Genomic DNA, 24,495 nt, shown 5'->3' on the forward strand with positions numbered 1-24,495 from the left:
AAATTTGTAGGTACACAGTATTGGAAGAGTAAACAATGTTTGGGGTTTTTTTGTGGCAGTGGGAGAGGTGGGGAAGATAAACTACAGAATTTCCTGAGTATGCTTTCTAATAAAATGAAAGGTGAAAGTCAGTTTCATAGGCCTTGTACAGTGGTGGGGTGGTGGTGGTGTTGTGGTGGGATCTTTTTTTTTTTCTTTTTCTTTTTCTTTTTTTTTCTTTTTTTTTCTTTTTTTTTCTTTTTCTTCTTTTTCTTTTTCTTCTTTTTCTTTTTTCTTCTTCTTTTTCTTTTTTTTCTTCTTTTTCTCTTTTTCTTTTTCTCTTTCTTTTTTCTTTTTCTTTTTTATTTTTTTCCTTTTCCTTTTCCTTTTCCTTTTTCTTTTTCTTTTTCTTTTTCTTTTTCTTTTTCTTTATCTTTTTTCTTTTTCTTTTTCTTTTTCTGTTTTCTTTTTCTTTTTTCTTTCTTTTTCGTTTTTCTTTTTTTCTTTTTCTTCTTTTTCTTTTTCTCTTTTTCTTTTTCTCTTTCTTCTTCTTCTTCTTCTTCTTTTTCTCTCTTCTTTTTCCTTCTTCTTTTTTTTTTTTCCCTGGTATGATAGCAGCTATAAACTGACGTTCTCTTCTCAGGCTTGGTTTTATCTTAAGTTGTCTTTCCTGCCTGGCTTAAAAGCAAGCCTGGTTTTGTTCCTTTCCTTGAAAAGTCATTAAGAATTTCAGGATTTGGCTCAGTGATTATGTGAAAGTGCCCCAGCTTCAGGCCCAGAAAGATACTGCTCTCTTCTTATTTCACAGAACACTGTTCACTGCAGGTGGTCTAATGCACACTCATATCCTTTACATTTGCTCTGAAACATCTCAGGCCTCTGCCTATACTGCTGCTTCATCATTACAAACTATTCACCTCCAGGCGCTAAAAAACCCCCATTGTACCTTCTAAAGTTAATGATACTTATCTTTTCGCTAGAAGAACATGCTGCCCCTTTATCTCTCTCTTTCTTTGCCCTTAATGTTACTGCATGCCCCTATGAGCTCTTTTTTTTTCTGAAGTGAAGTAAATGTCAACCATTTTAAAGGACTAAAAAAACCCCATGTCTCCAAATGATAAGGGCTCTCATATATTTAAAAATAGTATTTTGGAATGAGAAAATATTGTATCATGGTATGAATAGCATAATTTTTAACATACTCTAATACACACTGGTAATAATGAGAAATAAAATTTTATAATTTATGTGCAGACTAATGGTCCGTCTGGTAGAGGAATTTCTCAAGAGTATGCATGATTATTGCTGCAATTTTTTGTTAAATTTGTTGTTAACCAGTGAAAATGCAATTATATGAAATTTAACATTGTTAATTTTTTCTCTCATTATGGCCAGATCTCAGTCTCCAGTCCTGGTGCTAGCACTGACATAAATGTTAAGAAAATTGCTGGTATTAGTGATGTCTGTGAATCTATGAAGCAACAACTTCTGGTCCTGGTGGAATGGGCTAAATATATTCCAGGCTTCTGTGAATTACCACTGGATGACCAGGTATAAGAGGAGACCAAAGAGATAACTTTAATTACTGTCCTGTTATTTGTGTGATATTTAAATGTTATGAGTAAACACTTATTTTTTTGTCTGATCAAATAGAGCTGGGTGCTAGACCCACCATCTTAAAATTTTTAAAGTTTTGAAATAACACCACCACAAAAAACCAGAGGAAATTGGTAAGGCTCTAGCACGTTAACAAAAAGAAGCAGCAACCCAGTATGTCTTTCAGTGTTTTGTGCTTTCTGTATTCTTTTGGAAGCAGAGATACCAAGCTGCATGCAAAAATGAAAAAAATCTTGTAAAAAAAGCCATGCTTTTTTCTGACCTTGCAAAGTATTTATTTTATGTTCACCTTTCATTATAATATGGTTTAAGACAGTGTGTTATTTAATTTGAAGCAGGTCTTCTCTACTTGCAAAAAATAAAAGCCATTAGAATCTCAAACACATGCCAAACATACTGATATCAGTCCATGGCAAATCATCTTTCATATAATACGATGTACTAAAACTTTATTGTATATAATGAGTGTGGGGGAAAAAAAGCATCAAACCTTGAAAATTCTTAAGGGTTTTTATGACAGAGGTCTGATCTATCATCATATCTGTAATATATCCTAATATCTCACTGGGTTTCAGAGTAAGTTGTGCTGGCACACTCAGAACCAGTGTCTCCGTGTTGTGGTATGCAGTTGTCTCACTGGTCACCTGGGCCGGAGGTTAATTCACGGCTCAGGATCTCTTGATCCCAATCCACCAAAAAGTGATTCAGCTTGAAAATGACTCTTTGAAGTAGAATTGTGTAATTCCTCCTTTTTGCCTCTTCAAGCTCTCAGTTTTTAACAAAATCCTGCAAGGAGGGTTAGATCATCCTTGGGTTTGAGATTCAAACTGATCTCATTCCCTCTTATAGTCTTCCTTAGGAGTATGGAGGTGTTCCAGGTCAGAGGAGATCCCCCAAAACAGGAGCTTAATGATGTCTTTGCAGACCCACAGAATATGATATGTGTGCACAAACTCAACATACTGGAATAAGTTAAAAATCTGTTCATGTGAAAGAAGGACAATTTTAAATGGATTGGTTACACAAGGGCAACAAAAGCAAGCAAAAATATTGCTGTTTTTATTGTTAAGATGGCATGAAGGAAAAGAGAAGGGATCAGACCTCATTAAAAAGTTCCTGCCTGTATTTTAAAAAAATAAAAATATATCAGCTTAGAAAGATAGGCTGAAAACACCCCTGCAGTGCTTGAAGAGTGCGTGTTGGGAAATACTCCAGAACCTTAAGTACCTTAGAAGTGTAGTGACAAAGGTATTGGGAATTAAAACAAATGCCCCTTTTGCGTTTGTGATTGCCTCTTTCTAAGGGGCATTGTGCATTTAGTTATATAATAAACCATCGGGTTTTGAACAAATGATTCCTGATCTGGGAATCAGCTTGATTTACAAACCATAGAGCAGGCCAGAGCAGGTAAGTTAACCCTACTGAGAACCTGAAAAGTCTTAAGACACTAAGTATTCCTAGGTGCTGTGTACCTTTACATCACTCATAAAGTATTGACTTGGATTTGTAAGAAAAGAATTACTTGCCAAGAGAGACGTTCCTTGAGAAAATAGAGGCCAATGCTGAAGTTTCAAGCAGACATTAAAAACAAAGGGAAGTAAACAGGCGACAAAAGAGCAAACTAATGACCACGTTTTTAAGTGCCTTACTGTTATGAATCAGGTTTCTTCTTTGTTGACAGTAGTGCATATTTTAGCATATCTGGTTTTGTTGGGGAAAAAGCCAACAGAAATGTTTAGTTCAAGGTGAGAAAAATGAAACACTGATAGTGCCAAATTTACTGTAACAGTTCATTCCAGCCCACCAGAGTCTTTAGTGTAATCTTAAAATTCCAGAGAAAACTTTGTTAAGGGAATAGGCACTCAGAAATAAATGCAAGTATTGTATTTATTGAGAAGTATTTTGCCGAGCCGTATGTTTAAAATCTAGACCAAATGCTAGAAGTGACAGAGGGTGACGATTTAATTATAGTGTGCTGTTAGTACAGTGTTAAGGTTTTTACATTCACTTTACATTTTACGTTAGAATCTTAACAGTTGTAAACATGTATCTATAGCTGAGTACACTCACAGTAATATGCATCCTCATTTCTTTTGCCCTTATTGGAACTTACTGCTTTATCTTCTAATCAGTTTGCTGTTTTTTTCGTGAGGTTGCCCTGCTAAGAGCACATGCTGGGGAACACCTGTTGCTTGGAGCAGCAAAACGGTCCATGGCATATAAGGACATTTTACTTCTGGGTAAATATTGGGGGGGTTTTAATTAATGATGAAGATGTTATAGTACATTAGCAACCATGTAATCACTTAAGTGGGACAACTGTTCTGGCACAATCAAAGCAATGCATTCTGTGAATGCTAAATAGCTATTAATGATAAAATGTCACGTGCCCTGTTCCAGCAAAAGCAGATGGACAGTTTCCTGTGAGTTAATATGGCTAAAGGTTGATTGGATACCAGAAACCACAACTTAAGGGAGTTCCTGGCAAAATGTCTCCTTACATTAGCATCCTTTCTGCACCTTTGTCCCATAAAAAAACGAGAACAAAACAACAAAAAAACCCATAAAAAACCTTTGCCTGAAAGACGAGCAGTCAGCCTGTGGCCCAGGTACTAATTTCAGTCTTCACGAAAACCATTTATCTGGAGCTTTCTCAGGAGCCCTTCAGATGTAGTCAGAGAAAACCCTACAGGCTCGAAAATTGGATAGCCTGTTCCCTGCAACTTGCTTTCCCAAGAGCCTTCTCACTGCTGCCTTGATAGTCGCCACGTGGCCATCACGTAAACAGCATGCCTGTTGTTCCCTGCTGTGTGCGAGGGGTGTGCGTCCGTGGCACTGTGAGGAGCCTTGCCTGCACAAGCACGTTCTTGGTCACTTGAAATGGATCCTTCACTGGGTTATATGAAGAGAGCATGGCTGTTAGGGAAGGGGATGTCGTCACGTGGTGGAAGCACGTTTTCCCTTCGTTCACACAACGGAGAGGTGCAGTGATGTGATGAGATGTGTGCCTGTGTGTATAGTGATGTGATGAGGTACTTGTCAGCATTGTTTGACACAGCACTCTGCGAGTCTGAAGTGCATCCTGCCAAAACCAGTCTCATTAAACGTGTGGAGCACTTGGGCTGTTTTGTGAGAAAGTGTGTAGGTCTTCTTGCACAGGATTTTGTACGTGAGGCAAGACTATGCGGAATATGGATTCAAACTAGTTTCTTCACTGGTGGTGGGGTACAAAGAGGTTTTCCACTACTTGTTCTCCATCCACTTTGGGCCTGTCTTTTCATAGCTCTAAATCAGCTTGAGTTTATTTTTACACATATAATAACATTGAAAGGACAAGAAGGGCTTGTTCTGGAGGTATTACTCTCACCAGCAATCCTTGCAAGTTAAAAACTATACAAATTACTTTCTTAACCTAGTTCTTTATCTAGATACCGTTTTACTGACAAAATTAACATAAATAAAAAGGAAATATTTGCAGTTTTATTGGGATTAGTGGGTAATAAGGAAACTAATGATAAAACAATAAGCAGAAAATTATAGTCAGTATTACCAGCATCAGCATATATACCAAAAGAAGAAACTATTTGAGGCTCCCAGGCTTATTTGTGATACTTGGAGGTTGATATCCGTAAAGCTTATGAGTCATTTTGGCATGGATCTCTTGTGATATAATCATCAGCTTTTCTTTCAAAAACTGCTTGGTGGCTTCTGGAAGCTCTGGGGCTTTCCCAGTGTTCTCACCACTTATGTTAGATGATTTCTGGACAGAAGGTGAATTAAGATGCCGTGATGGAGACTTCTCCAAAACGGAAATTTAAAATTAAAAAAGCAGGAAAAATTAATTCTTTACTGAAAATTTTATGATGCTTCTAAATTTTATTAAGAGTAACAGAAGCATCTGTTAGAAAAAGAAGCATTCTTGGTGTCTCCTCTGGAAGAAGGCTTCTTTGTTGACAAATCCTGATCATTCAGCTTGAGATGTATTATTTTAATGGGGGAAGAAGAAATTTTAAGATCAATTTACCATTATATTTATCTACTATATAAAGATAAAGGCCTACTTGCTCCATATTTGTGCATTCAAATATGGACCTCAGTGCTGTGGACTAATCAATAACTGTACATGTTGGCATATTTACATGCACAGATTATTTACTGGGTGACAGCTATATTTTGCACATATACTTTGTTTGCAAAGAACAGTTTTGTATGATACAAAGGAGAGTTATTACTTTAAAAAAATTAATTTAAGCAAAATGAAATGTGCTTTTGAAAATAGGCTTCATCTAGTAAGTTACATCAAAGTCTTTATGTGAACCCACATGTTGGTATTCTTTCTCTCTAAGGCAACAATTACATAATCCATCGCAACAGTACTGAAGTAGAGATCAGCCGAGTGGCAAATCGGATTCTAGATGAATTAGTTCGACCCTTCCAGGAAATTCAAATAGACGACAATGAGTACGCTTGCTTGAAAGCGATTGTGTTTTTTGATCCAGGTACCTTTTTGAAAATATGTCTCAGAATTATTTTACACGTGATTATTTTGAAAGTAATTTTTGTCAATGTAGCATCTGCTCATGTTATCTAGCTGGATGGAAAAGAACAAAATGAAAAAAAGTAAGATGCTCCTCCCAAATCATAATCTGCCTTGACTTCAAGTTTTTGTCATTTTTTAAGATGCAAAAGGCCTGAGTAATCCAATGAAGATTAAGAATATGCGATTCCAAGTCCAAATCAGTTTAGAGGATTATATTAATGACCGTCAGTATGACTCCCGAGGAAGATTTGGAGAACTTCTGCTTTTACTGCCTACACTCCAGAGCATCACTTGGCAAATGATTGAGCAAATACAATTGGTTAAACTATTTGGAATTGTTAAAATTGACAGCTTGCTTCAGGAAATGTTACTGGGAGGTAAGTTAACAACTTGTTAAATTTACCGTGTTGTATTATGTTGAATTTAGCATACTGCGATGTTGAGGGAATCATGATGTAAGGAAGCACTTTGACCACGGCCTCACTGGCTGAGCTTTGGGTGGTATGATTGTTAGCTAAAGCCTTCTTGTCTTGGCTGCTCATCTTGTTAACTCAGTCCTACAACCTCAGAACGTGCTGTGAACTTCTCAGTCATTGCTGGTATCTAGACATACAATCCCCTAGTCAGATGCAAGAATCCTTACAAATATTTCATGAAATCCACTGTTAATGCAGTCAAAACAGTGAAAATAAACACAGTGATTAATATGGTTAAAGTCTGGTTAAATTGTTTAATGAATACCTAGAGGCAATTATTCAAATTGCCAGTCAAAATATTTGCTCTGCGGAAATGTAATTATCAAAGTATAAGTCACTGGCAACAACATGCTCTTTTGAATGGATATATGCTTATGCTATTTTTGCAGGTACTTCTAATGATGCCAGTCATCTGCATCACCCAGTGCATCCTCACTTAGCCCAAGATCCATTAACTGGCCAAACTATCCTCATAAGTTCAATGTCTGCTCCCGTACATACAGAACAGATTTGTAAGTAATTGCAAGTTAGCCTTCTGTCATAACTTTTCACTGTTACATTTAAAAATATTAATTAGAATGGTAGCCTGTCAGTGCTTATAGAGTTATTTCATCAGCACTCTTAAATTAAAATAATTGTACATTAAAAATGTATGTATATAAGCAGTGTTAAGTAAGAGACTTTGACCTGAATTTAATATAATTTTAAAAATTCAGCACCATTCTGATACATCTTTTTCACATACATAATTTTTAATAAACTAACAATTCTGATAACTAAAATATCCTATTTTCCTAGCATGCCAAATGTAACAACTTCCTTTCAATGCAGTAGTGTGTATATGTGTATATAGAGTAGGCCAGTATATAAAAATACATAATTCTTTCTATATTCTTTTTCAGCAACTCCAGAAACTCCATTACCTTCCCCTCCTCAAGGCTCTGGGCAAGAATACAAAATGTCTACAAATCAGGCTTCAGTCATTGCACAGCAGTCTATTTTGAAACAAAAACCATTGTGATAATGTTTCTGTCTCTGTCTTACTTGTCCGTCCTTCCTTTCTTCCCCCCTTCCCTCCCTCCCTCCCTCCTTCCTTCCTTCCTTCCTTCCTTTTTATGCACTAGATAAATTGGTAGGACACTTGCACATTTAAAATCTCAGGATGATAAAGGAAATTATTTCCTCAGCAGCCACTACTGTGGGTGTTTCTTAAAACACCTTGCGATTTGGAAAGTAATACTCACTGTTCTGACTGCTGCATACAACTGTAACTGTGGACACTGCAGTCTGACAAATATGTATAGAGGTTGATATTATTTTTAGATCTTGTAACTGCACAGATTCATTTTTTATTTCCTGTTTAGTTGTCGTCTTAGTATTATTGTTTTAGATGTGTATATAATTTTTTCATTGTGATGGAACTGGTTAGTGCTTGTTTAGCTGTGAATTGTAGACATGAAAAAACGGATTAATCAGACAAAAGCCAAGATTCCATTAACAGTAAAACAGGAGGCCACCAAACAAAGCACATGCATTAAATAAAAAGGAGAAAATACTTAATGGACAGAAATACCCAACTCATTTTAAAAAATTCTTGCTTTGAAAGAACTGTGTATTTCAAGTAAAATTTCAACAAAAGAGTTGAATCCTCCCTGCTTACCTATTTGTATGAATCAGAGGGCCTGCCATGGGCAAATATGTTTGAGGACTTTTAAAAATCTGTACACACAGTAATGTCTACATCAGTCAATTGGACAGTGCCGAGGCATGGGTGCTAGCATTTATATTGCTAAATTGTTAGAGCAAGGACTGGTATGCTTTTTGGTCAGGACTAACTAGTACTCTCCCAAATGATTTCTGGGCACACTTTGGGAATTAGGCTTGTCTAGGGACACTTTTCACCAGGTGCTTTGGATATGGCCACCTCTCTTCAGGGGCACAGAGAGTATAAATAGGAACATGGCCAGACCATGCCACTTGACCTCAGGGATGGAGTGTAGACTTTGTACTGTTTGATTTACCAGTGTAAATGTAGCCATTGTATTTATTTGCCTAACTGGCTGATGAATGCATGTTTCAGCAATCACTCTAAACTTCACCTATGTAGTAGCTCTGTGTCTGGAGAGGTATGGCTTACTAACTCAAGCGGCAAACGTGCCTGAGTTCAGCTCCACATGTTTCTGGTTTGAGTCATGGTATTTCAAGCCAGAAGACAGCCAGCACACCAAATACTTGTCCTCTGGATTTTTAAGAGTTTTCAGAACCTTGGGATGAATTGATTTACTGTGACGAGCCCCCTTCTCCTCCTCTTCCTCCCCTTCCAGTCTGGAGGGATCCAACATTCACTAAGTTTTGTGTCTGGAGTCTATAATAACCCATCTGAATTTGAACCCTCTGTGGATTTGCACAAAGGGGGATATACTCACTTGGGCATATACTCAGTTACAATTTGTGAAAATAATCTATTATGATATATAAAGTAATCTGTTGTTCATACAATACTGACGTCATAAGAAAATCACCACTTTGCACATTTTATTTATTCCAGACAGCAATGATTTTCCTTTAGTACTTTAAAGTAGACTTTCTTCCCAGAAGCTGTGTAATAGAGAAACAGAGAGAATAAAATATTGCAGTTTGCTGAACTATTGCAATGAGGAAACATAGTGGAGTCAGAAATTCCGCAAGGCAAGGTGATGATCATCCTGAACCAGACACCTGCATTAATCACAGCATCCAAAGATGATGTAGTTAAACCTCTGGCTTTTAAAAGTTGCTCAAACAAACTGGTATGATTCTTCAGATACATTTTGCAGGCAGGAAATGTAACACAGTAAATGCTGAGCTGATCTGAACATTCAAAAGGCTTTAATGAGAATACACTTACCACCAGGTAAATGTTGTGTTTCTTTATGTTATTTTAAAGTAGTTGCTTTTGTAAAGTAAGTCTGCATACAGTAGCTCTTTATGTTGACCTTTTGCTTTTTAGAGTGTTTTTCTTTTTGCTGGCTACTGTTTACTTTTTATCAATGCATTGCTCTTTTTACAACTCCCTTTTAGTATGAATTTTTATGACAGAATAAAGTACTGAAGTTTTGCCATTAACTTTAGGGGAATCCAGACTGTCCTATTTTTACAAGTTGGCTACCAACACTTTGTGGGGCAACACAAAGTTAAAGCATGCGTGAGAGATACTGAACAGCCCAAAAGTTGACTGATGGGGGTCACTTTTGTGTACTTGTCATAGAAAGAGTGTTGGGCTCAAGTTGGATCTGCATGACTTTACTGGTTCAGATTAATTAAGTCAGTTGCCTAAACATGGCAGTATTGGTCTGACTAAAAACATTTAACTGGAAATAAAAAGTAGTCCCCAAGTTGGCCACCCTTGCCTTATATAAGCGATGTGCATAATAGTTTAATGGGTTTAGTTTTCACATGGTACTTTAGATATCAAGTGTACAATAAAATGTTTTCACACACTGCCAAAAGGTACTGGATGAAAAATACACTTTAGTATTTTATCTGACAAAAAGTTGTTATCTATTTTGTATGATATATTACATTTTTGAATAAGAACACCACTGTAATTTATTGGGAAAAGCTGATTTATTTTATAAATGTAACATTATTTTTGTAAACTTAATTATGAAAAATCAGAAATGATTAGCTTTGTTAAATATTAAATTATAATGAGATGTAACTTTATATGTTTGAACTCTGATACCAAGTTTTTGTGTTGAGCATTTGCAATTGAAATGGTTGCTGGAAATATTTCAAATGGACTGTTTTTCATCAAAGCTCAATAAAGAAAAATGAATGATCCAAATGACACATTTGCCTTTTGGTAATTTTCTTACTATTTATATAAACAATGACAGTGCTTTATATTGCTTATGTTATAAATAAGTATAAAACTAACATGCTTTCATCTCTACAGTATTCACAGCATCACAGAATGGCTGAGGTTGGAAGGAACCTCTGGAGGTCATCTTATGCAAGCCCCCTGCTCAAGCAGGATATTGAAATCATATGAAAGAATATGATGGCAAAATTTTAGTTGATTCTACTGTAACATAGCAAAGTATTACATAGCTATGGTTTTCAATTTTTAGTTCTGACTCAGAAGAGAACTGAAGCACATGCTTAATTCCATCTGTGTTTAAAATGAAGCATATGTTCAACAGCCTTTTTTATTTTCTGGACAGGGATAACTTAACAAATCACTCCCTTTCCTTGCTCTAGTGCATTGTTATTTAGGCTAATTTAGTTGCAACTAAGCAGTTATTTATTTTGTAGATAAAGACTTTGAAAACTTTAGAAAGACTCTTTAAGATATATTTTTTTAGATAACCGGTATCTCCTCAGCCTTGGAAAGTATGTTCAGTCGTATGTCTCCTTTGAGTAGATTTTGAATAGAGGTGGGGGTTTTTTTGATTGGGTGGTGGTAGTAACACATTGAACTGGGCTGTTTGCTTTTGCTCACATGTGCTCTACTCTGGAGCGCAGAGCTGCAGGGCAAAGCTGCTGTGGGAGGAAGAAAAGACTCCACTTGTGAATGCTGGAGATCTTCAGGTCCCTCTGAGGAACTTGTGTCTGTGGCTGATTGCTCCAGATGAAGAATTTCTCTGCCCTTTACTTGTAAATGCTGACATGGGTGAAAGAAGTTTATGATTTTAGGGAACAGAAGATATGTTTTTTCAGCCTACAATGGAGAAAACATGGAAAACCCCCTACATCTTCAACGCCATGAAGTCCTAACAGACTCTTCTTTAAGGATTTCCATAAATCAACTTTACAAACAGGTCCAATAGGTGAATCAGGAGTGTATATTTTATAGAGGGAGATGGATGTATTAACTTTCAGTTCTAATCACTGTACAAAATTCCTCCCAACTAAGGAATTTTGAATGTGAGTGAAGGTATTTGCTGAGTTCCAGGAACCTTCTGTGACAGAAAATTTAACATTCTCAGAATATAAGAAAATTCTTGGTTAATAATTGTATACTTGGCAGTTCTGTTTTCACCTCAAGGACGTCTTTCAGTTTCTGCCTCACTAAATTTTTTTATGTCTTTCCAACAGACTATTTCCAGTTGTGCACCTCCAATATTTGTGTAACATATGGTAAAGTACACAGTAAGCAAGTATTTAGCTCCACATTTTACAGTAAGTCTTTCATAAGTCTTCTGTATTGGTTTGCAAATGCCTACATTTTTCATATTGTCCCTGATGTAGACCCATTAGCTTTCTTCTTTCCTTTTATTCTCTCTAGGAAAAAACAAGAAATGGAAAAAAAAAATTATTTACCCCAAATTTAAAGTCATTGTGTTAACAATACAATTGCGTTTCCCTCTCTTCTGTTGTTTTTGTAATACAAAAAGAAAGAGAACATAGTTGTCATCAAGGCTGGCATCAGTCACTTCTTCCTTCTGGTTCCTTATTGTCTTGTGGCAAATCCAAATATTTTCATTAATTGGAAAGTCTACTTGTAAATAAAGAGCCCTCTATGAGGTCAAAATCTAAATTTGATTACAGAGAGGAGTAAAGTTGCTGATCTGCAGGAAATATATTTTCAAAAATTTCTTCTATAAAAATTAAAATGCATGCCTGATTTCTAATCAAAATAATAAATATTTCTATTAAAGGGTGTCCTGGTTTCAGCTGGGATAGAGTTAACTGTCTTCCTAGTAGCTGGTACAGTGCTATGTTTTGAGTTCAGTATGCGAAGAATGTTGATAACACTGATGTCTTCAGTTGTTGCTCAGTAGTGTTTAGGCTAATGTCAAGGATTTTTCAGCTTCTCATGCCCAGCCAGCAAGAAAGCTGGAGGGGCAGAAGTTGGCACAGGACACAGCCAGGGCACCTGACCCAAACTGGCCAACGGTGTATTCCATACCATGTGACGTCCCATCTAGTATAGGAACTGGGGAAGTGGGGGCGGGGGAATCGCCGCTCGGGGACTGGCTGGGTGTCGGTCGGCGGGTGGTGAGCAATTGCACTGCGCATCATTTGTACATTCCAATCCTTTCATTATTGCTGTTGTCATTTTATTAGTGTTATCATTATCATTATTAGTTTCTTCTTTTCTGTCCTATTAAACCGTTCTTATCTCAACCCACGGGTTTTGCTTCTTTTCCCGATTTTCTCCCCCATCCCACTGGGTGGGGGGGGAGTGAGTGAGCGGCTGCGTGGTGTTTAGTTGCTGGCTGGGGTTAAACCATGACAAAGGGTAAGAAACTTGAAGACAGAAATGAAATATAATGATTTACACAGTGAAAGAGAACTTCCATTTTCTGTCACAAGATGGAAATAAGCAAATCATTCTCTTTGAATATCTAAAGAGCCTCTAAACAGGATGGGCAAAATCTTATCAAGTTGGAGGAGCAAGCATGTTACGCCTAAAAAATGTTCTCATGACAATGATCTCTATTCCTTAATGTTGTGGTGGAGCTACGATTGCTACTGACATTATCTGGTAAGTTCATCTGAGTCAAGTGTCAGTCAAAGATACCACATCAACACTAGATTTACTGGTGGAGCTGAGAGGGTTGTCACCTCCTCACTAACAGTGTCTGATGTGACAGCTGCTCCAGGTCACATCATGGCGGTACAGCCTTGCACCAGCAGAGAGCTCTTAATTACCCAATGATTTTGGGCCTGACATCACTTTTTCCTTTTGCAAGGGCGAATGTCACTGATGTCTAAGATGATGAGATGTGCTTCACTGGGTGAACAGCAGCAAGTGTTTAAGATTTTCCTTTAGCCAGTTTGATCAAGGGGTAGTTTCATCTAAAGCTTAGACACTGTGCTCTGAGATTAGAGTAGAAAGCCTAAAAATCCACACTTTTAAAATTTCTTTGACTTGGATCTGAATAGCACTGGCTGGTCTCTTTGAGTCTTATTGCAGCAAGAGTTGAACAGTTGAGAACCTCATGTGTCTGATTAGGCTCAGTGGCTTTGTGGGTTTTGGCCTCCCACATAACCTTGTCTGCTGGTTTGTTCGTAGGTTGACCAAAGAGACAGCAGTTGCTGTTTCAATTTTAGAATCCTGAAGGTCTTCAAAGAAAAGTAGTGACAAAGATTGCACAGGGAGATGTGTCTCTGGGAGTGAAATTACCTTAAGAAGTTAAAGGAGATAGTGACTGGTTAGAGAAAAATATTTTAATAGAGTATAGAATAAGGTGTACTACAGTCTTTCAAGGGAATTTAGTGAAAGGAGGAAGGAAAGAAGAACTGCAAAAATCTGATAACACCATCAATTCCACGAAGAGATTATGAGAACCTCTACAGTGGAGGCATAAGATTAGACAGTTTGGTTTGTGGTCCAGTATATCACCTGTACATTGCAAACACCAGATTAAGCTGGAACAGCTGATTCATTTCTAATTTTTCTTGAGCAGTTCATGAAACATATCCCAGCAGCTTAGCATGCCCACAGACAGCTTGTTGGCTCTTCACAGGGCTGCTGTGCAGGGAGGCCTGGGCACATTCTGCATCACTGCTCCAAGACCCTTCCTCTAAATGTTATTTAAACATATTCCTTGGCAATGGGCAGTAATGCCATGGGAGTGAAACGGGACCCTTTATGTAGCCCACGGCAGTGCTTACTGTCACCATTCTCTGTTTATCATCGCATCTTGTTGCACGTGGCACAGCTGAACCGGCCAGTTGCATCACCTGCGCTACATGTGCACATGTCCTGACCACTTTTCCTGGAGCAGCTCTGCAAGTTCCCCTATTCTGGGAACACTGCAAGACAGCGAGTACCCAGCTGATGCTACAATGCCAGCAGTCAGAGTCGCCTTGCAAAGTGATCATGGCAGCAGCTGATCCGTTATGCTAAGTCATGTTTATTTCATACCTCTCACAGGCCAACTGAGATGAGAGAAAAGCTTGTTCAAGTTTTTAGTTGTGTACAGAGGCAATGTTTCAATTTGATACAACTTTGGAGAAAAAAAAAAGCATTGGAGCTGGTGATGTTCTCATCTGTCACCTTCACATCAACCACTCGATCTGCAGAGTGCTTGTGTCACCTATTAGAATGGCCCCTATTCCTGTCTTTTTGAAATAAAACAGCTAAATAGATTGGGTTACAACTGCTATCTAGCTAAAAGTATGCCAAGTTCATAGAAACACAGTTTTGAGGTCATATAAAACTTTCTTTTTTAGTCTATGCATTTTGCTGCTTAAATGAAATGGTGCAGCTTATGTTACATTTTGATCAGCAAGCAGTTTTCCCCTCCCCGTTTTTTTTACCCCCCTCACAATTGAATGAATTTTCATGAATGTGACTGCCCAACAAAGCATCCCGTTTTTCAGATGCCTGCCTTTTGTAATTTAAATAATGCAAGCATATGAACATAGAGATTTTGCATTGAGAGGCAAAAGCAATCTCACCAAAAGAGTTTATTCAATATATTTCCAACATCATCTATTCCAAGATATAATTAAGATTACCACGGCCCAAGACTAATTTGCTGTGGTTTCCAAAAAGTGGAGCAGATAGCAATTGTAATAGAGGGCAAAAATTTTCCATATAAAATTTTTCATTGTCATATTAGATTTTTTAATGAGCATTAGTCTTGATCAGAAATGTAATAAAATGGAACAATACTCTAAAATATGCAGACAGATGCATTATAAAATAACAAAGTTTATATATTTAATTTATGTACTGTGAAGTACACTTTTCTTTTGCAACATGAACATTAATATCCATTTTTTATCTCAACAGCAAAATCACAATTTAACTGTAGCATGATCTGTCCTCTATTTTAATGTGGGGGTTTTTTTGCAGGTTGATTAAAATTGCATCGTGTCATTAAATACATAGAGGCAGATATTCCACCCCTGTGACACTGTGCCTCTTCAGAGATTGACAGCCTGAGGTGCTGCTCATTAACCAACAAATAATTTGACAATGAAAATAGGGATGGAGTCCTTCTGGAGGGCAGGAGAGGAATCCACATCTCCCTGATCGTGAGGAAGGCACTGTTGGAGCTTTCAGCTTTTGACTTACAGAAGGAAACACCTGCTTAGGGAGAAATTTGCACTTTGAAGATAGGGGTAATAGTGGGAAAAAAATCCCTTTTAAAAAAAAAAAGTGTTGTTAGTCTCAAGGGTACCCAGTTAGAGACGACAGATTCAAGAAGGCTTGATGAGCACAGAAGGGCCGTCAGCCAAGGAACTAACACAGCACTATTGCCTTTTGCACAGCACTATTGCCTTTTACAATGCCTCAGCTTCTGGAGGTGTATGAGTATGTGAAAAGGAATCTTTCTTTTGTTATGGTCAGAGCAAGCTTCAAGGTATCATGGTTAACAGAGAACCTCCTCAAACAATGAAATTTACACGCAGAAAAATCAGAAGGAATATTATTTTGATTTGGAAATAATTCAGCTTATTGATTTTTTATAGAAGTCAATCTTTCTGGTATTTTGAGGGCTCTTTTCAGATTTTAATGCTTGGAATTGACCATGTTATGTCAGATGTCATCTTTGTGTTCTGCCTGGTGGGGGACAGTGGGGGCGGTGAATGAAGATATTAAAAGGCCAAAAAAAAAGCCAAAGCAGTGAGAACTCTCAGACCCAAAGAATACGCCTCCATCAGCGCACTAAATAGACTCATGGGACCTACTTCAACTAAAGCATGTGAATGGAACTATTTGCTCAAATTACTGTCTTCAACCCTAATAATATCATTTGCTGGTGATAAAGGTTCTTTAGTATAATAACTATGAATTGCATTGCTCTGTCCTCTCTCTCACCTGAACCTTATATTTGCCAGAGTAAGAGTCCTTATTTATTTACAGCTTAATTTGTATTGAATCCTGTGACTGAGAATCCTTGAACCCATCAAGCTTACAGCACTTGTGTTGTCACACTGCTAGCCCCGTTTCATGTGAGCTCAGGCGGAGTTTCCTGGGGCAAAAAAAAAGCACCTACTAGAATAACTAGAAAGGGCAAGAGAAAACTGCAGCAGATTTAGAAAGATGCAGAGCATCCTGTCATTTCTGTTACACACTGCTGTTGAACTCACTACCTACTGTTTGTGACCTCTGAACATGTTAGCGACTGCACGGTAGTTCCTCATGTCACAGGGAGACATATGGTGACACAAAGGTCTGTATGCTGCCACTCATTTTCTCTGTGCAATCTACATCTGGATTGTTATGGGGAGTGTTTGGAAGGATGTAAGCAGCACAGTTGTTTCATCCCATTCTTTTGTTTAAAAAGCATAAATGCATGAGTCATCCTTTGCCTCTTTGCACTTTATTTCATTCATAAATACTGATGCTGAAGTATTAATAAAAATGTAACATTTGGACCAGATCTTAACTGATGCATTTCACTTTCTCTACCACTCACCTTACTAAAATCAGTTTTAAGCAGTGTTCATTTTCTAATACCACTCAATTTTATTGCAAGGTAGTTTAAGATTTTAATCTAAGTTTATGACATGCGACTGTGGGACGGTAATGCAGAATACCAGTATTTCTGTAAACGAGGTATCGTTGCAGTCAGAGTATGTGCCGCAATGCTTTAAAGCTGCTCTTCTCTGAAGTTCTGTAATTTGGGTGCAATGTGTATTACAGGTTAATCCCCAGTACACACAAACCAATTCACCAATTTAAACCTCATTATTTCCTGTCACTTTGCTTTAAACTACAGCCAGCACAGGAGACAAAGCTGTGCCCATTGTCCACTGTCATTTGCTTTATATATGGAGACACTGAGAGTTATTTGTTGACCTTTGAAGTAGAGTGTCAAGCTCCTTTAATATTCTTTCATTTCAGATGATGAGGAATACAACTGAGAGTGCTCAGTCAGTCCCACGTGACTCATGTCCTCTGTGGTAATGAGGCTAAGTGGTGCAGATGACCCCTAATGTAAGAAGGGAGCAGCAGAGTGCCTACTCCAGCGTGTCTGTGGGGCTACATCACCCTGTAACTGGAAGGGAGTTACATTCTGCTTCTTTTTCTGTGGAATAGACAGCTCAGCCTGCACTAAAGCTGCTGCTCCATGGGAACGATTCTTATTCATGAATTAGGCATTTTGCTTTTTTATATGAAAAATATTACAGCACAATATTATTACAGGATTATTGGAAGAAAAATTTTGCTAAAGAGCATAGCAAGCCGACCTTGGAGTTTGATCAAACTCTGTTGTGTAAATAAGCAAACTTGAAGAAAGATAGCAGGGGTCTTATCATCTCTGTTCATACAGAAATTAGGACTATCTGGGTATCCCTCACTAATGTAACCTAGTGTATAGGAGTAAGCAGCCGCCCTCAGGTCATGAGGTAGAGCTCTTCAGCCTGCTAAGACGTTTGAGATACAATCTGAAAAAGCGCTTAGCACTCTGACCCAATCCAACAGAGCACTTAAGCAATGCTTAACTTCAGTCATGGCTGACTTCATTGGAGCTGCTTATCAGTTTAAAGGCAAGTGCACTCTGGCATGCTGTGCTGTGTAGGGACAAGTGACATACCACTGCATGCCACTCCATGGAACGGAAAATACTGCAGTGCTGCAGCCCAACATACAAATTATTGCTGCTTCAGCCACTGTATTTTAAAAAGCACAACCACTTTCAGCAGAATGGATGCTCTCTCCTATCCACAGGAAAAAATGTAAGAAGACAAGACCGACCTAAGTGTTCTCTATAAATTGCAAAGGCTCCCCCACCTCCTCATCATTTTGAATACAAAATTAATCATAGATGGAAAATTCTGATTTTTTATCCCTGGACATTGGTGAGAGTTTTGAAGGGAGCGAGTAACTCTTTCCACCTGCATGTGAAGTGTTGGTGGAACTGATTGCTCAGCCATCAGCTGGGTAGAAACTTTTGTCCTATCACAAAGCTATGTTTGCAAGTAGAGTTACACTTGCATCCTTGCAGCAAGCTCGGTGACTGAATGGGCTATGAGGGATGCTGCTATGTTCTAATACCTTTAGACACAGTCCGCCTCAAAATGAATCTAGTGATGGGAACTTTGCGCTATAGCTAATATGTGAATCTAAACTTTGGCACCAATCTTCAAAGATATTTTGGCACCTAACTACTACTGAAATCAATGGAAGTTGGGTACCTAAATAGTAATTAAGTGCCCATGTATCTCTGAGGATCTGTGCCTTTGATCTCAAAAATCGTCAGTCCAGCTCATTGCAAGCTCCACATTTCCTTTAAAAAATATATGAGGTATGAATTAAGGATAAGATTAATTAATAGTGGCATTAACTGTAGCAAAGCAACGAGACAGATTGCACTGACAGAGAAACTAGAAAGGATAATGGATTTAATGGCATGTGTTCTAATGGAAAAAAAATAACCTACTGTGTGAGACTGTCATATCTGAAAAAAATGTGGCTACCATTTACAGTTCATATAGGGACAAAAAGGTTTATACACTAGCAGTATATAAATCACTGAAAAGAGTAAGCTGAGATCTTTATGGTAGCAGTGATATATTTTCCCTTGTAGAAGCCCTAGCCCAATTTTGTACCTACAGAATCTCTCTCTGGCTCAAGGGGCTGACCTATCTCAAACACACAGTGCTGGGGAGAGATGCATCCTCAGTGGAAGCACTCAGTCTCTCTGAGCAACCACCCATTGAGGAACAAGGATGAAACCTTGTCTTCATTTACTACTGGATAACACAGGGAACTCATCATTTAGCCTACTAGCTTCTGTGGTTATTGTTTAAATTATGTCCCCAAGCAGGGTAAGGACAGACCCCCTAAATCACGAGTGAGAATTTGACCAGTGGGCAGTGAGCCAGAAAGTTAAACATTCCTAGTCCAGGTATCTCCCATGTGGAAATTCACATGTGTGCTAACCACTGAGCTAGCAACTAAAAGGCAGAACAGGATGTTGCCTCCTTCTTCATCCTTTTTCTTGACCAGGCTGTGGATCTCCATGAGGAAACTTGATCAGGTTCAAAGCTATTGAGGCTAAGATGCTTCTGGTTGTGTATACAAGTTAAAATTTAGGAGCTTTTTTTATGGGATCTTGGTGTTAGGCTGAGAACAATTTTGAGGATGGCAGCAGGGACCTCAGCCCTTCTTGGTCCTATGTATATTTAATGATGCAGGATGATACTGCAGCCTCTGAGCCACCTCTGGGCTCTCACTGCCATGCCAGCTGTCATACTGCAAGCATTACAGCTGTGTCAGTACAACATTAAGCTTGAAGATATAATGCACTGATATGGCTAAACTGCCTCCAGACCCAAGCTAGCATTTCCAGGTATGTCTGTGCTAACTTGGTATTCTTCACCTATGCTGCACTGTGCAAGGCAAGCATGTATTTCTGTTGGATCCCTTTGTAGACCTAGTTTTCAGTGCTTTCTTCAGAGGATTCTTTGCCACTTCTCTGAGTCTGACTTCTTAATTGATCCAGATGATTACACCTACAGATGAAGACATGGTGGAGAAGTAAGTAAATTTAAAAATTAAATATAATTGAATATGATAACTGTTATAGAAATTTATTGTCAAGCTGATATAGAATACAATACATGATGGCACCAATAATTTTACCTGGAAATGGTGTGGTGGAATCTGTGAGACTTAAGGGGGGATGTGGTTTCATCCTAAATGCTTAGAAGTAGGAAGTAGGTGCCTAAGGCTGATATCTGCAATTGGTCCCAGCTTGCTGTTAACATCCCAATTGCACATGTTCTGCCAGTTCAAAAGTTGTGGGGGGAATAAAAGAGAAAAAAAAAGGAAGCCTTTGCAATGATATTAAAATGAACAGTTTCAGTTTCACGTTCCCATGGCATTCAATTTAAGCAGCTGGATAGTGAAGAAGTGGCTAAGGAACAAAGTGCTGATACATGGGCCAGATCTCCAGGTATGATGGCTAAGTGCATGGTCTAATTTGGGGAGGGAGGGAGGGAATGCACAGGAAGAGGAACTCTTTCCTAAGCCCTCCCCTTGTCCTGGGGCTGCTGTGTGCAGGGCCAGCCCTCAGGCACAATTTAGAGCAGCCCTGAGGCTACCTTGCTGAGTAGATAGATCCCTCCACAAGTGCAAGATTACTCCCAAAAGAATGTTATTGACTGCTGTGTTCAGTTTGGTTTTAAATGATTCATGTACTAATTGAGCTTCTATTACTCACCAGCTGAAATATCATTTGACCTCCATGTTAGGGAATGCAGTCTTGTTCCAGTGTCCTGACAATCGTCATTGTGTAATTGACCAATGAGTGGCTGCAGAACAAATTCTGCTAATTGAATTCGCTGTGTGAGAGTGATCAGGTAGATATAGTGCTGCAGCTGATTTTTTCAAGCAACAAAACTACGAAATGCTTCAGGGCACCAATGCAAATGGGCAGAAAGCAGAACCTAGCACAAACTGGGAACAATACTCCCCTGTGAATTACTTGTTCAAATGCCCTAGCTCATGGTAGTAATAGAAAAATAGTGGACAACAGTATATGATCTTCTTCATAATTATTTACTAAAACCCAGAATACTTGAAAGATGAGGTAACAAAGGAACAGGAAGGTGATTTAAAGGGTCTCTGCCAGAATCACTCCAACAAATATTCAGTTGACTGGTGGGCCTGTGTTTCCAGTAAGTATATACTGACTAAAAGAACCCCTTCTTTCCCTCCATTCTTTTTTTTTTCTGTAGTAGTTAAGGCATCTTAAAACACTTCTTTATATTTGGGCACTGCATCTTTACAAGTATTCATCTGTGCGACAAAATGTTTGGCACAGATCCTTTTCTTTCCAGTACTTATTTACCTTTTTCCAGATGATAGGTTTGTATTGGTGCCCCAAAGGGTGATAAAGTGTGGTACAACCAAACTAGCTTTCTATAAAACCTCAGATCGAAGGGAGATGTCCACAGTGGCATCCAGAAGAACTAAGGGGACACATGTTGAAATACCTAGACAGAAGGCCTCAAGGGACTATCTAGAAATGCATTTCCATAATGGCCTGGCACCTTCCCCTACACTTTCTTCAGAAAGGTCAATTTTTAGCCTTGAAGAAAGGACTGATCGGATATGTGAAGCCCTAGTCAAGAGCTGACTTGAAGCTTCATGAACACTGAGCTATTCTGGACTTATCTTTGAGGTGGATGGGGGGTGGGGGTTGCTTATTCCTTTATTTACTATATAAAGTAGAGTTGGGTTAGTTGATATGACTTATGTGAGGCAAATTTTTCCATGAAAAAGCTGAAAGAGCAAGTGCTCAGTGGAAGCAGAGCATCATTGTGATTCTGTCACTTGTGGCGATACAAAAGCATCAGGAGAGGGAGTTATCTGGAGCCAATTTGTCTCCAGGGCAGGTACACTGACAAACTAATATCACCTCAGTACCAATAACTGACTTACTCTAATCTCCTGAGCCTTACAGGCTTGGCCAGCTTCTCTATGCCTGGGAAATATTTTTATTTCCAGCCAGATCTTCAAGGGCTGGTGCAATAGAGCTAGATGTCTGTGATACTGTGTTTGGCCTCATGCATTCTGCCAGCTTCAATGTGAGCTTCAGTGTGAGCCTGTGGGTTTCAATGTGAGACTGAGCTCCGGATCTTGGCCCTCCCTCTCCCAATGGAAAAGTCCGTCTGACCCTTCAGGGTTCATGGGAGCTGGACATGCGTTGGGGAACAGCATAGGCCACAGATCATTCATGCCTCTTCTAGACAATAGAGATCAGGAGATCATCTGGCCTTAAACGCCAAAAGACTGCACAACCCTAGTCTATATGTGTTGCTCAGAAAGGTGATCAAGGCAAAATAAGGATTACACAAACTGAAAGATAGACACATTGAGGTCAATCCGCTTAATGCACTGACATGCAGATACTTGAACTATAATGAAGAAAATCTGTTGTTCTTTGTATTAGGTCTTACATAATTGACAAAAAGAAAATATATGTCCTTCTCCTGAATAAACTGTATAAAATGATATTGAGACTTACAGGTATATTAATCTTATCAGGCACAGTGAAGTAAAAAAAACCACCACAGAAATTAAATGCACAATTTTGAACCAGTTCGATGGTCCCTTCATTTTATTATAACCCACATTGCTTTCATAAAAGAAAATCGCATCTTGAAGAACTGACTCAGTAGAACACCCACCTAATTGTGTGTTTCAAAAAGATTTAAACCTGGGATTAAGTGATCTGACAAATCAGAGCTTTATATACTAGAGTTCTCCTGAGCATACTAACAAAATACTAGAAAAGGAAAGTAGAAATATATTTGGTCTTCCAAAAACCTTTTTAGTCTATTAAGTAACTTAAAAGTTATAAGGGTGAAGGTAACACACAGTCTTTCTCTCAGTTAGAGACAAAAAAGAGAAATCGGAATGAACAAGTGAATATCAGCACAGTTAAAAGGACAAGTAAGAAACCACTGCTCATGTTTACTGGTGATGTGAAAATGGGAGCAGAGGAGAGGAAGACGACTGTAATTATTATCTTTGGAACCTATGGTAGTAAAATGAAAAAAGTTTTCCCTGAGGGAAAAGAGGAACCGCCCATGAGAGCAGGAAATTTTTTCTCTAAACCTATTTGTCTCCCATCTCACCTCCATGTGATGGCCACTTTTCATCTCCAGGACTCAGCACACTTGTTAGTCACCTGCCTTGCAGGTCAGCAGCTATGGGGGATCCCACAGCCTGGGGAGGGCTGTAGCGGTGCAGTGGCCATGGAGTGTCGAACCATGCTGGAGCCCAGCACACAGCAAAACCCTAATGTAAGACATAGTCTTCCTTACTTCAAACTTTGTTTAATATATTCCTAAAAATTTCATGCAATTGCAATAATTAGGGAAGTCCAGGACCGGCGGGATGCATACAGCCCCTGCCTCCAGTCCTACATTATTTTGCCTCTGACTTTGCTCATTAGCTCAGTGTCACCTTTGACAGTCCCTATTTTTTATAGTATCTTTCTGACCAAAGATAAAATGGAGATTTTAAAAGTTGCTGCTTTTGATCTTTGACTTGTTCATTAAAAGGCATCAGATGGATATTAGCAACCTAATTTTTTATGTTACGACCCAAATGTTTCATAAGAACTCCACAGGCCAGAGATTTGTATAGAAGATGAATAAGAAATTGAGATGCCGTATTTCTAACATGTAGCCCTCATACACATCAACACACAAAATAACCCAGAGCTCCAATTCACTTTAGTGGGGCAAAAGCAATCTAAAAGAGAAATAAAAACAACTTCATATTACTAGAAAAAATTGAACTCTGATGTATATTGATGTTCAGACCCTTCAGAATTATGTTTTATAGAAAAGGTTCCATTGCAACATTTTTAGATATTTATTTATTTTAAATGTGCATATTTGTGACTTTATTTAAATAAAGTATGCATATAATGGTGCATACACATATGAATTATATTTATATCTATTTTTATATTACATTGATCAACTGTCATATGCACATAAAGACTGGCACAATGTTTTAGGAATTCTTAGCAGATTCAACTTCCTAGTTCGCTGCCAATTATACAATGAACATTGAATTATTCCAACTGTTTCAGCAGCTTTAGGAAGAAACTGGTCCCTGCATGGACCAGTATCATTTTATGTCTTATGTATACCCAAACTTAGATATTCAGCATAAGATAAATGTGTCTCTTCTTTCTTCCATGGAAACTCCAGCTTACTATACCATCTGAAGACACTGTTTTTTTCCCCTCATAATCATAAAAGTTTAGCACATTATAGACAATCACCCTAATTTGCACACTGAACTAGACTCAAATTTGTGAGGATGATCCTAAAGGAACTCAGGAGGTAATAGACAGAAAGCTATTTCTGGCCTACTCATTTTGCAATAAGAGATCTTCCATTTCTGTAGCACTGTTCATTGCAGACACAGATATAAACAAATACTCTTGTTAATCAGGAGAGTGT

The 24,495-nt window shown here is 38.3% G+C and overlaps 1 protein-coding gene across 1 annotated transcript in view; it reads left to right on the forward strand.

The window, feature by feature from the left end:
• Window positions 1-9,021, forward strand: part of HNF4G (hepatocyte nuclear factor 4 gamma) — a 42,005-nt gene extending 32,984 nt beyond the window's left edge. Inside the window, exons 5-10 of the mRNA XM_052788460.1 lie at window positions 1,375-1,530; window positions 3,749-3,836; window positions 5,943-6,095; window positions 6,277-6,513; window positions 7,002-7,124; window positions 7,515-9,021. Coding sequence (XP_052644420.1) covers window positions 1,375-1,530; window positions 3,749-3,836; window positions 5,943-6,095; window positions 6,277-6,513; window positions 7,002-7,124; window positions 7,515-7,633 — 876 coding nt within the window. The 3' untranslated portion in view covers window positions 7,634-9,021. The remainder of the gene's footprint in view (window positions 1-1,374; window positions 1,531-3,748; window positions 3,837-5,942; window positions 6,096-6,276; window positions 6,514-7,001; window positions 7,125-7,514) is intronic.
• Window positions 9,022-24,495: the final 15,474 nt, after the last annotated feature.

Source organism: Harpia harpyja, chromosome 5 (genome assembly GCF_026419915.1).
Source record: "Harpia harpyja isolate bHarHar1 chromosome 5, bHarHar1 primary haplotype, whole genome shotgun sequence".
Classification (NCBI taxonomy): domain Eukaryota; kingdom Metazoa; phylum Chordata; class Aves; order Accipitriformes; family Accipitridae; genus Harpia; species Harpia harpyja.